The 12,194-nt window shown below is 43.7% G+C and overlaps 3 protein-coding genes across 3 annotated transcripts; all 3 read right to left on the bottom strand.

Moving 5' to 3' along the window:
- Positions 1-1,746: 1,746 nt before the first annotated feature.
- On the bottom strand, positions 1,747-3,679 carry LOC117454973 (sporozoite surface protein 2-like). Its single transcript, XM_034094287.2, has 4 exons — positions 3,570-3,679; positions 3,439-3,482; positions 1,901-3,353; positions 1,747-1,816 (listed from the first exon to the last, which is right to left on the bottom strand). The coding sequence occupies exons 1-3, from the start codon at positions 3,590-3,592 to the stop codon at positions 1,927-1,929; spliced, it is 1,494 nt and encodes a 497-aa protein (XP_033950178.1). The 5' UTR covers positions 3,593-3,679; the 3' UTR covers positions 1,747-1,816; positions 1,901-1,926.
- A 2,015-nt stretch (positions 3,680-5,694) lies between these two features.
- Positions 5,695-7,851, bottom strand: LOC117454972 (sporozoite surface protein 2-like). Its single transcript, XM_034094286.2, has 4 exons — positions 7,743-7,851; positions 7,612-7,655; positions 5,849-7,526; positions 5,695-5,764 (listed from the first exon to the last, which is right to left on the bottom strand). The coding sequence occupies exons 1-3, from the start codon at positions 7,763-7,765 to the stop codon at positions 5,875-5,877; spliced, it is 1,719 nt and encodes a 572-aa protein (XP_033950177.1). The 5' UTR covers positions 7,766-7,851; the 3' UTR covers positions 5,695-5,764; positions 5,849-5,874.
- A 2,040-nt stretch (positions 7,852-9,891) lies between these two features.
- Positions 9,892-11,865, bottom strand: LOC117454977 (sporozoite surface protein 2-like). The gene is made up of 4 exons (XM_034094291.2): positions 11,816-11,865; positions 11,677-11,720; positions 10,043-11,591; positions 9,892-9,958 (listed from the first exon to the last, which is right to left on the bottom strand). Exon 3 carries the CDS (start codon positions 10,714-10,716, stop codon positions 10,069-10,071), a length of 648 nt encoding a protein of 215 aa, XP_033950182.2. The 5' UTR covers positions 10,717-11,591; positions 11,677-11,720; positions 11,816-11,865; the 3' UTR covers positions 9,892-9,958; positions 10,043-10,068.
- Positions 11,866-12,194: the final 329 nt, after the last annotated feature.

The following is a 12,194-nucleotide window of genomic DNA, read 5'->3' as shown; positions in this document are numbered from 1 at the left end:
GATACACATTTAAATTGAAAAATGAAATAATTTAGAACTGTACATAGAGAGAAGGAAGATGGAAAGAAGGATAGAGGAAAGAAAGAAAAATGTGTGAACGTTGTAGGGGTCTGTTAGCTGAGTTTGAGGCCGAGAGCCAGCTCGTTCTTCTGGATCTTTCCATCTCCGTTGATGTCGCAGTGACCCATCAGAGCTTTCCTGAACTTGTCCAGTTCCACTGATACTGGGCTGGAGGAGAGGGTCGGGGGGTGGAAGAGTTACAGAGAGGTCAGAAGACTCCTGATGAATGACACTGACTGATATCTGATCAATAACATTGTGTATCAGCTCTGTATATAAGGGAATGTAAGGGCACCTTCACCAGCTCCATCATATCTTTGACAAATCCATCCACCTCAGGGCCCTCCAGCTCACCCGTCTTACTCTATAGAAGGAGGCATACTTTTTAATTCTCAGTGTTTCTGTTTTTGATTAACAGTTACACACATGCCTAACAGGACCTATACACATTAGGCCCGAAATACAAACATATGCATTATATGACATCAATTCAGCAGCATGGAATAAAGCATAAACTGCAATGTTTATGAAGATGTTGTTTTAAGTGATACAAGTTTGTCATGTGTAGTCCAATAAACCTCATTAGGAGTCTGACACTTTGAAATAATATTGGCTACTCATCCTTGAAAGTTCTCAAAGCCTTTAAGTCATCAAACTTTCAAATGTTAAGTGAAGAACATTCTTAGTCAAGTCTTTTAAACTTGCTGGTCAATACATATATTTGCATACTGTAAGGAAATATTTGTATGTATTCATGTTAGCAAACTATGAATAAGCTTAAAAGGGGAAATGATTTGTGTAGAAAACAGTGAATATAAGACATTGAGCTGTCTGAGTGGAAAAGTACAGTACGGTGTTAAAGTCCAACTGCTGAGGAGCCTCAGTGGAAATATACGGTGTCAATACTGTGTGGTACAAAAACGCGGGGTCAACCAGATTAAGAACAGAGGCATCCTGTTATGTCCAAACTGATAAGCCAAAAGGTTGCAGAACTCATTATTCTCACACTAAATCACCCACCAAGCAGGCGCAACAGTTCACAAGGGCAGTCTTGTGAGTGAAACTTAAGAAGTGAGGTGTTGGAGATATTTGGGCAGCCAAAGGCCAAAGTTCTGGAAGGGAGGCTAGGAGATGATGAAGCTAAGCTACTGTGATTGGGGAAACTTAAGAAGTGAGGTGTTGGAGATATGTGGGCAGCCAAAGCCCAAAGGTCTGGAAGGGAGGTTCAGATAACTCCCCCCATTGTTAGCAATGTATAAAACACAGGAACCAGTCTGTATTCAGTCTCTCTCTCTCTCCTCTGGCTGGCTCACGTGAGCATCAGGTAAATGTGGGATCCCACAGAAAACTGTATTTAATTTGTACTGTATTTGATTGTATTGCATTATTACCATTAAAGTGGATTATTGTTAAACGGTTAATTGTATGCTCTGGATTCCTTCCTGTAAAATAACCAGCTTGTTAGGGACGCGCAGAGATTTGGAATGCGGACTAGTAATCCCTTCAAAATCTCTTACAATACACATTACTGTGAGCTGCTGTTCACAATGTTATTGTACCTAGCCAGGAAAACAAACCCCTGAAGTTCAAAGGAAACAAGCAAGTGGTTGTGGACATGTTCAGGAAGTAAGGGTGCATCACTGTCTGCAGCACACAAGTCAAGTTTCAAATAACATCCAAAGAGAGTGTGTTCCAAGTATTTTATTAAATTCAAAGTTGATGCCAGTTCAGACTTCTTCAAGGCAAGTTCAGGAACCTGAGAACAGAAAATACAATTTAGAACATTTGTAAAGCATTTCCCTTACTTCATTGTAGCAATCTTTAAGTTAAACCAACTTACAGTTAGGAAGGTCAATGATGTCTGTTCTACACTGGCACCAGTTGCTGCGGCCACCTGGGCTGGTACGGGAATGGCATTGGAATTTCTCTCAAACTTCTTGGGTCAACATTCAAGTGCGAGTTTGAGTCAGTGGGCTGCACATTAGAGCCAGAAGCAACACTTCCTTGGGAAGGAATGTCCCACATGCCAGCTTTACTTTGGAACACCCATTGCAGGGGTTTGGCCTGCTGAGGGTTTGAAGGGTAGGCGGGCTGGTAGGGCTTGGCCTGCTGGGGATTCGAAGGGTAGGAAGGCCGGTAGGGCTTGGCCTGCTGAGGATTTGAAGGGTAGGCAGGAAGCTGGGGTTTGGGCTGGTACCTAGACTGCAAGGGATTTGAAGGGTAGGAAGGCTGCTGGGGTTTTGGCCGGTACCTAGACTGCAGGGGATTTGAAGGGTAGGCAGGCTGGTAGGGCTTGGCCTGCACATTAGAGCCAGAAGAAACACTTCCTTCGGAAGGAAAGTGCCACATGCCAGCTTTACTTTGGAGCACCCCTTGCAGGGGTTTGGCCTGCTGAGGGTTTGAAGGGTAGGTGGGCTGGTAGGGCTTGGCCTGCTGGGGATTCGAAGGGTAGGAAGGCCGGTAGGGCTTGGCCTGCTGAGGATTTGAAGGGTAGGCAGGATACTGGGGTTTGGGCTGGTACCGAGACTGCAGGGGACTTGAAGGGTTGGTAGCCCGCTGGGGATTCAAAGGGTTTGCTGGCTGGTAGGGCTTGGCCTGCACATTAGAGCCAGAAGAAACACTTCCTTCGGAAGGAAAGTGCCACATGCCAGCTTTACTTTGGAGCACCCCTTGCAGGGGTTCGGCCTGCTGAGGTTTGGCCTGTTGGGGATGTGAAGGGTAGGAACGCTGCTGGGGTTTCGGCTGGTACCTAGACAGCAGGGGACTTGAAGGGTTGGTAGCCCGCTGGGGATTCAAAGGGTAGGCTGGCTGGTAGGGCTTGGCCTGCTGAGGATTTGAAGGCTGGTAGGGCTTGGAGTAGGGACCAGAGTGCATCACAATTGCAGAACTTGAAGCAATACCAGACTGAAAAGAGTTTGTATTAGGGGGCAAAGGGAAAGCCCACGGGGCAGATTTGCTTGGAAGGACACCATTTGCACTAGGGTTAGCTTGAGGTAGTTGGTTTGGCTTACGAATTATTGGTTGGCTTGGCCCGTAACTAGAAAGACTTCCCTCAGGACTGTAACCATCTACTTGCCTACCATGAGAGCCACTATAACCTCCTGCACTTGGTGCAGCAGCTGGCTTCAGAGTCTCAGATAAAGCCCCATCAGCATGAAAGGGTGAATAACTACCCAAAACCCTCTCAGGCTGTGCTGAACTATCATCACTGGAAGTGGAAGCAGGTTTAAGGCTTCTTGAAAAATCAAAGTGAGGTGTAATTCCATTGGAGCCTCCACTTCTGTAGCTGAGTGCTAAAAGGAGAACACATTTTTTAAAAGACAGCCTTAGAGGAAAATTATACATTTCAATTGCAGCTTGTGAACAATAAATCCTTACCCTTTGCTTGCTGGCCACAAATCAAGAGTGAGATCACAAGAACTCTAAGAAAAGAGCAATTAAACATGAGCCAACCAAAAACAGTTAAGTAGAATAAATATAAGAAATCTGCCAAAATAAGAATATCTTACCTCACACACAATCCAAAATACATTTTTGTTGTAAAACTGAAACCAAACAGTATGTAAGCGGTGTGCAGCAAATACAAAAATAATCTATTATTTCAGATTCATGACTGCTGCAAAGACAGTGGTCCTTTTAAAGTGTCGGTGCATGAGCTGACCAATCATCGCACTGATGAAGTCATTGGAATCAGCTTGGGAACTCCGCCCTCTGGCAACCTGGGCAGGTGTCCACACTTTAGCTAATTTGACACATTTCAACATTTCATTCTGTCAGCAGATCTGATTCAAAAGTCAGTTTAACCAAATGATAACCTTTACCTTGCCGCTAGGCAAAATTCCCCTGACAGGCGATAATAGTTTGATCGTAGTTTTGTTTTTGTTTATTGAGGTTTTGATTTAATTTTCCTCCTTCAATACCACAGAGGTTTTAGTAAGACCCAGAAACTAAGACCTAAAAAGTGTAAGCTTTTGATCTTAAAACGACATGAAATGACAAGCTGTATTAAAATCAAACACATATATATGTATACATATTAACATATGTTTAAGATTTAATGTATATATATATATATATGTTCCACTGCAAATAAGATATTGTTCTCTTCCACTGAAGTTGAGATCTTATGGGACCTTTTACCACTGTTTGATTACTTAAAAACAAATGTTCTTGTGATTTGAAAATGATTTTGGAAGTGTTTTGGCTTATTGAAAACCACATATTTTATATCACTGCTTATAATTAGACTCAATTACTGTAAATGTTCTTTCCTCCAAGCAGCCATTGATTATAGGCCCCTATAAAAGTCACCTGCAGTGACTGAAAGCACTTTTTGTAGCACACTTATGGTTTCAGTAAAGAGAGACACAGCTGACAAAGACACAAACTATTTTATTAGCCATCATTCATGATACTCGTTTCACAAAAAATGTAATTCAAACAATGTTTCATTATTTTTTACATTACAAAGAAAATACACTATTTGTATGTCCCAACTCAAGGCTCCACATTTACCATTATTTCAATTGCTAGATATTTTAATATAAATATTATAGCAATATATAACATATTATATATATGAGCATAAAACATGTAGATACATCATTCTTAAAACACCAACTGAGAGCCACTAATTGAGGCGATACTGCTAAAATAGGGAGGTAGAAGTAATGATTTAGACTGGAGTAAAAGAGTATAGTAAAAGATACACATTTAAATTGAAAAATGAAATAATTTAGAACTGTACATAGAGAGAAGGAAGATCGAAAGAAGGATAGAGGAAAGAAAGAAAAATGTGTGAACGTTGTAGGGGTCTGTTAGCTGAGTTTGAGGCCGAGAGCCAGCTCGTTCTTCTGGATCTTTCCGTCTCCGTTGATGTCGCAGTGACCCATCAGAGCTTTCCTGAACTTGTCCAGGTCTGTGCCACTGATGCTGGGCTGGAGGAGAGGGTCGGGGGGTGGAAGAGTTACAGAGAGGTCAGAAGACTCCTGATGAATGACACTGACATCTGATCAATAACATTGTGTATCAGCTCTGTATATAAGGGAATGTAAGGGCACCTTCACCAGCTCCATCATATCTTTGACAAATCCATCCACCTCAGGGCCCTCCAGCTCACCCGTCTTACTCTATAGAAGGAGGCATACTTTTTAATTCTCAGTGTTTCTGTTTTTGATTAACAGTTACACACATTAGGCCCGAAATACAAACATGCATTATATGACATCAATTCAGCAGCATGGAACAAAGCATAAACTTCAATGTTTATGAAGATGTTGTTTCAAGTGATACAAGTTTGTCATGTGTAGTCCAATAAACCTCATTAGGAGTCTGACACTTTGAAATAATATTGGCTACTCATCCTTGAAAGTTCTCATAGCCTTTAAGTCATCAAACTTTCAAATGTTAAGTGAAAAACATTCTTAGTCAAGTCTTTTAAGCTTGCTGGTCAATACATATATTTCCATACACATTACTGTGAGCTGCTGTTCACAATGCTATTGTACCTAGCCAGGAAAACAAACACCTGAAGTTCAAAGGAAACAAGCAAGTGGTTGTGGACATGTTCAGGAAGTAAGGGTGCATCACTGTCTGCAGCACACAAGTCAAGTTTCAAATAACATCCAAAGAGAGTGTGTTCCAAGTATTTTATTAAATTCAAAGTTGATGCCAGTTCAGACTTCTTCCAGGCAAGTTCAGGAACCTGAGAACAGAAAATACAATTTAGAACATTTGTAAAGCAATTCCCTTACTTCATTGTAGCAATCTTTAAGTTAAACCAACTTACAGTTAGGAAGGTCAATGATGTCTGTTCTACACTGGCACCAGTTGCTGCGGCCACCTGGGCTGGTACGGGAATGGCATTGGAATTTCTCTCAAACTTCTTGGGTCAACATTCAAGTGCGAGTTTGAGTCAGTGGGCTGCACATTAGAGCCAGAAGCAACACCTCCTTGGGAAGGAATGTCCCACATGCCAGCTTTACTTTGGAACACCCATTGCAGGGGTTTGGCCTGCTGAGGGTTTGAAGGGTAGGAAGGCCGGTAGGGCTTGGCCTGCTGAGGATTTGAAGGGTAGGCAGGAAGCTGGGGTTTGGGCTGGTACCTAGACTGCAGGGGATTTGAAGGGTAGGCAGGCTGCTGGGGTTTGGGCTGGTACCTAGACTGCAGGGGATTTGAAGGGTAGGAAGGCTGCTGGGGTTTTGGCCGGTACCTAGACTGCAGGGGATTTGAAGGGTAGGCAGGCTGGTAGGGCTTGGCCTGCACATTAGAGCCAGAAGAAACACTTCCTTCGGAAGGAAAGTGCCACATGCCAGCTTTACTTTGGAGCACCCCTTGCAGGGGTTCGGCCTGTTGGGGATTTGAAGGGTAGGAACTCTGCTGAGGTTTTGGCCGGTACCTAGACTGCAGGGGACTTGAAGGGTCGGTAGCCCGCTGGGGATTCAAAGGGTATGCTGGCTGGTAGGGCTTGGCCTGCACATTAGAGCCAGAAGCAACACTTCCTTGGGAAGGAAAGTCCCACATGCCAGCTTTACTTTGGAGCACCCCTTGCAGGGGTTTGGCCTGCTGAGGGTTTGAAGGGTAGGCAGGCTGGTAGGGCTTGGCCTGCTGGGGATTCGAAGGGTAGGAAGGCCGGTAGGGCTTGGCCTGCTGAGGATTTGAAGGGTAGGCAGGATACTGGGGTTTGGCCTGGTACCGAGACTGCAGGGGACTTGAAGGGTTGGTAGCCCGCTGGGGATTCAAAGGGTTTGCTGGCTGGTAGGGCTTGGCCTGCACATTAGAGCCAGAAGAAACACTTCCTTCGGAAGGAAAGTGCCACATGCCAGCTTTACTTTGGAGCACCCCTTGCAGGGGTTCGGCCTGATGAGGCTTGGCCTGTTGGGGATGTGAAGGGTAGGAACGCTGCTGGGGTTTCGGCTGGTACCTAGACAGCAGGGGACTTGAAGGGTTGGTAGCCCGCTGGGGATTCAAAGGGTAGGCTGGCTGGTAGGGCTTGGCCTGCTGAGGATTGGAAGGCTGGTAGGGCTTGGAGTAGGGACCAGAGTGCATCACAATTGCAGAACTTGAAGCAATACCAGACTGAAAAGAGTTTGTATTAGGGGGCAAAGGGAAAGCCCACGGGGCAGATTTGCTTGGAAGGACACCATTTGCACTAGGGTTAGCTTGAGGTAGTTGGTTTGGCTTACGAATTATTGGTTGGCTTGGCCCGTAACTAGAAACACTTCCCTCAGGACTGTAACCATCTACTTGCCTACCATGAGAGCCACTATAACCTCCTGCACTTGGTGCAGCAGCTGGCTTCAGAGTCTCAGATAAAGCCCCATCAGCATGAAAGGGTGAATAACTACCCAAAACCCTCTCAGGCTGTGCTGAACTATCATCACTGGAAGTGGAAGCAGGTTTAAGGCTTCTTGAAAAATCAAAGTGAGGTGTAATGCCACTGGAGCCTCCACTTCTGTAGCTGAGTGCTAAAAGGAGAACACATTTTTTAAAAGACAGCCTTAGAGGAAAATTATACATTTCAATTGCAGCTTGTGAACAATAAATCCTTACCCTTTGCTTGCTGCCCCAAAATCAAGAGTGAGATCACAAGAACTCTAAGAAAAGAGGAATTAAACATGAGCCAACCAAAAACAGTTATGTAGAATAAATATAAGAAATCTGTCAATATAAGAATATCTTACCTCACACACAATCCAAAATACATTTTTGTTGTAAAACTGAAACCAAACAGTATGTAAGCGGTGTGCAGCAAATACAAAAATAATCTATTATTTCAGATTCATGACTGCTGCAAAGACAGTGGTCCTTTTAAAGTGTCGGTGCATGAGCTGACCAATCATCGCACCGATGAAGCCATTGGAATCAGCTTGGGAACTCCGCCCTCTGGCAACCTGGGCAGGTGTCCACACTTTAGCTAATTTGACACATTTCACATTTCATTCTGTCAGCAGATCTGATTCAAAAGTCAGTTTAACCAAATGATAACCTTTACCTTGCCGCTAGGCAAAATTCCCCTGACAGGCGATAATAGTTTGATCGTAGTTTTGTTTTTGTTTATTGAGGTTTTGATTTAATTTTCCTCCTTCAATACCACAGAGGTTTTAGTAAGACCCAGAAACTAAGACCTAAAAAGTGTAAGCTTTTGATCTTATAACGACATGAAATGACAAGCTGTATTAAAATCAAACACATATATATGTATACATATTAACATATGTTTAAGATTTAATGTATATATATATGTTCCACTGCAAATAAGATATTGTTCTCTTCCACTGAAATTGAGATCTTATGGGACCTTTTACCACTGTTTGATTACTTAAAAACAAATGTTCTTGTGATTTGAAAATTATTTTGGAAGTGTTTTGGCTTATTGAAAACCACATATTTTATATCACTGCTTATAATTAGACTCAATTACTGTAAATGTTCTTTCCTCCAAGCAGCCATTGATTATAGGCCCCTATAAAAGTCACCTGCAGTGACTGAAAGCACTTTTTGTAGCACACTTATGGTTTCAGTAAAGAGAGACACAGCTGACAAAGACACAAACTATTTTATTAGCCATCATTCATTATACTCGTTTCACAGAAAATGTAATTCAAACAATGTTTCATTATTTTTTACATTACAAAGAAAATAAACTATTTGTATGTCCCAACTCAAGGCTCCACATTTACCATTATTTCAATTGCTAGATATTTTAATATAAATATCATAGCAATATATAACATTATATATATGAGCATAAAACATGTAGATACATCATTCTTAAAACACCAACTGAGAGCCACTAATTGAGGCGATACTGCTAAAATAGGGAGGTAGAAGTAATGATTTAGACTGGAGTAAAAGAGTATAGTAAAAGATACACATTTAAATTGAAAAATGAAATAATTTAGAACTGTACATAGAGAGAAGGAAGATGGAAAGAAGGATAGAGGAAAGAAAGAAAAATGTGTGAACGTTGTAGGGGTCTGTTAGCTGAGTTTGAGGCCGAGAGCCAGCTCGTTCTTCTGGATCTTTCCGTCTCCGTTGATGTCGCAGTGACCCATCAGAGCTTTCCTGAACTTGTCCAGGTCTGTGCCACTGATGCTGGGCTGGAGGAGAGGGTCGGGGGGTGGAAGAGTTACAGAGAGGTCAGAAGACTCCTGATGAATGACACTGACTGATATCTGATCAATAACATTGTGTATCAGCTCTGTATATAAGGGAATGTAAGGGCACCTTCACCAGCTCCATCATATCTTTGACAAATCCATCCACCTCAGGGCCCTCCAGCTCACCCGTCTTACTCTATAGAAGGAGGCATACTTTTTAATTCTCTCAGTGTTTCTGTTTTTGATTAACAGTTACACACATGCCTAACAGGACCTATACACATTAGGCCCGAAATACAAACATATGCATTATATGACATCAATTCAGCAGCATGGAATAAAGCATAAACTGCAATGTTTTTGAAGATGTTGTTTTAAGTGATACAAGTTTCTCATGTGTAGTCCAATAAACCTCATTAGGAGTCTGACACTTTGAAATAATATTGGCTACTCATCCTTGAAAGTTCTCATAGCCTTTAAGTCATCAAACTTTCAAATGTTAAGTGAAGAACATTCTTAGTCAAGTCTTTTAAACTTGCTGGTCAATACATATAGCTGCATACACATTACTGTGAGCTGCTGTTCACAATGTTATTGTACCTAGCCAGGAAAACAAACCCCTGAAGTTCAAAGGAAACAAGCAAGTGGTTGTGGACATGTTCAGGAAGTAAGGGTGCATCACTGTCTGCAGCACACAAGTCAAGTTTCAAATAACATCCAAAGAGAGTGTGTTCCAAATATTTTATTAAATTCAAAGTTGATGCCAGTTCAGACTTCTTCCAGGCAAGTTCAGGAACCTGAGAACAGAAAATACAATTTAGAACATTTGTAAAGCATTTCCCTTACTTCATTGTAGCAATCTTTAAGTTAAACCAACTTACAGTTAGGAAGGTCAATGATGTCTGTTCTACACTGGCACCAGTTGCTGCGGCCACCTGGGCTGGTATGGGAATGGCATTGGAATTTCTCTCAAACTTCTTGGGTCAACATTCAAGTGCGAGTTTGAGTCAGTGGGCTGCACATTAGAGCCAGAAGCAACCCTTCCTTGGGAAGGAATGTCCCACATGCCAGCTTTACTTTGGAACACCCATTGCAGGGGTTTGGCCTGCTGAGGGTTTGAAGGGTAGGCGGGTTGGTAGGGCTTGGCCTGCTGGGGATTCGAAGGGTAGGAAGGCCGGTAGGGCTTGGCCTGCTGAGGATTTGAAGGGTAGGCAGGAAGCTGGGGTTTGGGCTGGTACCTAGACTGCAAGGGATTTGAAGGGTAGGAAGGCTGCTGGGGTTTTGGCCGGTACGTAGACTGCAGGGGATTTGAAGGGTAGGCAGGCTGGTAGGGCTTGGCCTGCTGAGGATTCGAAGGGTATGAAGGCTGGTCGGGCTTGGCCTGCTGAGGATTCGAAGGGTAGGCAGGATGCTGGGGTTTGGGCTGGTACCGAGACTGCAGGGGACTTGAAGGGTTGGTAGCCCGCTGGGGATTCAAAGGGTTTGCTGGCTGGTAGGGCTTGGCCTGCACATTAGAGCCAGAAGAAACACTTCCTTCGGAAGGAAAGTGCCACATGCCAGCTTTACTTTGGAGCACCCCTTGCAGGGGTTCGGCCTGATGAGGTTTGGCCTGTTGGGGATTTGAAGGGTAGGAACTCTGCTGAGGTTTTGGCCGGTACCTAGACTGCAGGGGACTTGAAGGGTCGGTAGCCCGCTGGGGATTCAAAGGGTATGCTGGCTATTAGGGCTTGGCCTGCACATTAGAGCCAGAAGAAACACTTCCTTCGGAAGGAAAGTGCCACATGCCAGCTTTACTTTGGAGCACCCCTTGCAGGGGTTCGGCCTGCTGAGGTTTGGCCTGTTGGGGATGTGAAGGGTAGGAACGCTGCTGGGGTTTTGGCTGGTACCTAGACAGCAGGGGACTTGAAGGGTTGGTAGCCCGCTGGGGATTCAAAGGGTAGGCTGGCTGGTAGGGCTTGGCCTGCTGAGGATTTGAAGGCTGGTAGGGCTTGGAGTAGGGACCAGAGTGCATCACAATTGCAGAACTTGAAGCAATACCAGACTGAAAAGAGTTTGGATTAGGGGGCAAAGGGAAAGCCCACGGGGCAGCTTTGCTTGGAAGGACACCATTTGCACTAGGGTTAGCTTGAGGTAGTTGGTTTGGCTTACGAATTATTGGTTGGCTTGGCCCGTAACTAGAAACACTTCCCTCAGGACTGTAACCATCTACTTGCCTACCATGAGAGCCACTATAACCTCCTGTACTTGGTGCAGCAGCTGGCTTCAGAGTCTCAGATAAAGCCCCATCAGCATGAAAGGGTGAATAACTACCCAAAACCCTCTCAGGCTGTGCTGAACTATCATCACTGAAAGTGGAAGCAGGTTTAAGGCTTCTTGAAAAATCAAAGTGAGGTGTAATGCCACTGGAGCCTCCACTTCTGTAGCTGAGTGCTAAAAGGAGAACACATTTTTTAAAAGACAGCCTTAGAGGAAAATTATACATTTCAATTGCAGCTTGTGAACCATAAATCCTTACCCTTTGCTTGATGCCCAAAAATCAAGAGTGAGATCACAAGAACTCTAAGAAAAGAGGAATTAAACATGAGCCAACCAAAAACAGTTTAGTAGAATAAATATAAGAAATCTGCCAAAATAAGAATATCTTACCTCATTACCTCACACACAATCCAAAATACATTTTTGTTGTAAAACTGAAACCAAACAGTAGTGATGTTACGTATTGCGCCGAGGCTTCGGAGCGTGTGTCGAGTAATTCCCGAAGCTTTTTGTGAAGCTTGTATCGAGGCTTGTATCGTTTTGGGCCAGTGACGTCACCGATGACAAACGAAGCCTCGCTGCCTGTCGATACCACGTGACTGCTTCACGAAGCGATTCAGATCGGTTGAACCGTTGAACCCATACAGTCTATGGTTGAACCACAACGCTCATAATACCCATGGATGTATAATAAGAACCATATTACCCCTCCTGTACCCGGGCCCGCTGGTGACACGATGTAATTAAAAGAGCTCAGACCGTCACTCATATAGAGGT

This window comes from Pseudochaenichthys georgianus, chromosome 11, assembly GCF_902827115.2.
Source record: "Pseudochaenichthys georgianus chromosome 11, fPseGeo1.2, whole genome shotgun sequence".
NCBI classification, from domain to species: Eukaryota; Metazoa; Chordata; class Actinopteri; order Perciformes; family Channichthyidae; genus Pseudochaenichthys; species Pseudochaenichthys georgianus.
The sequence above is the reverse complement of the archived record's forward strand: the minus strand, read 5'-3'. Positions and strand labels throughout refer to the sequence as shown.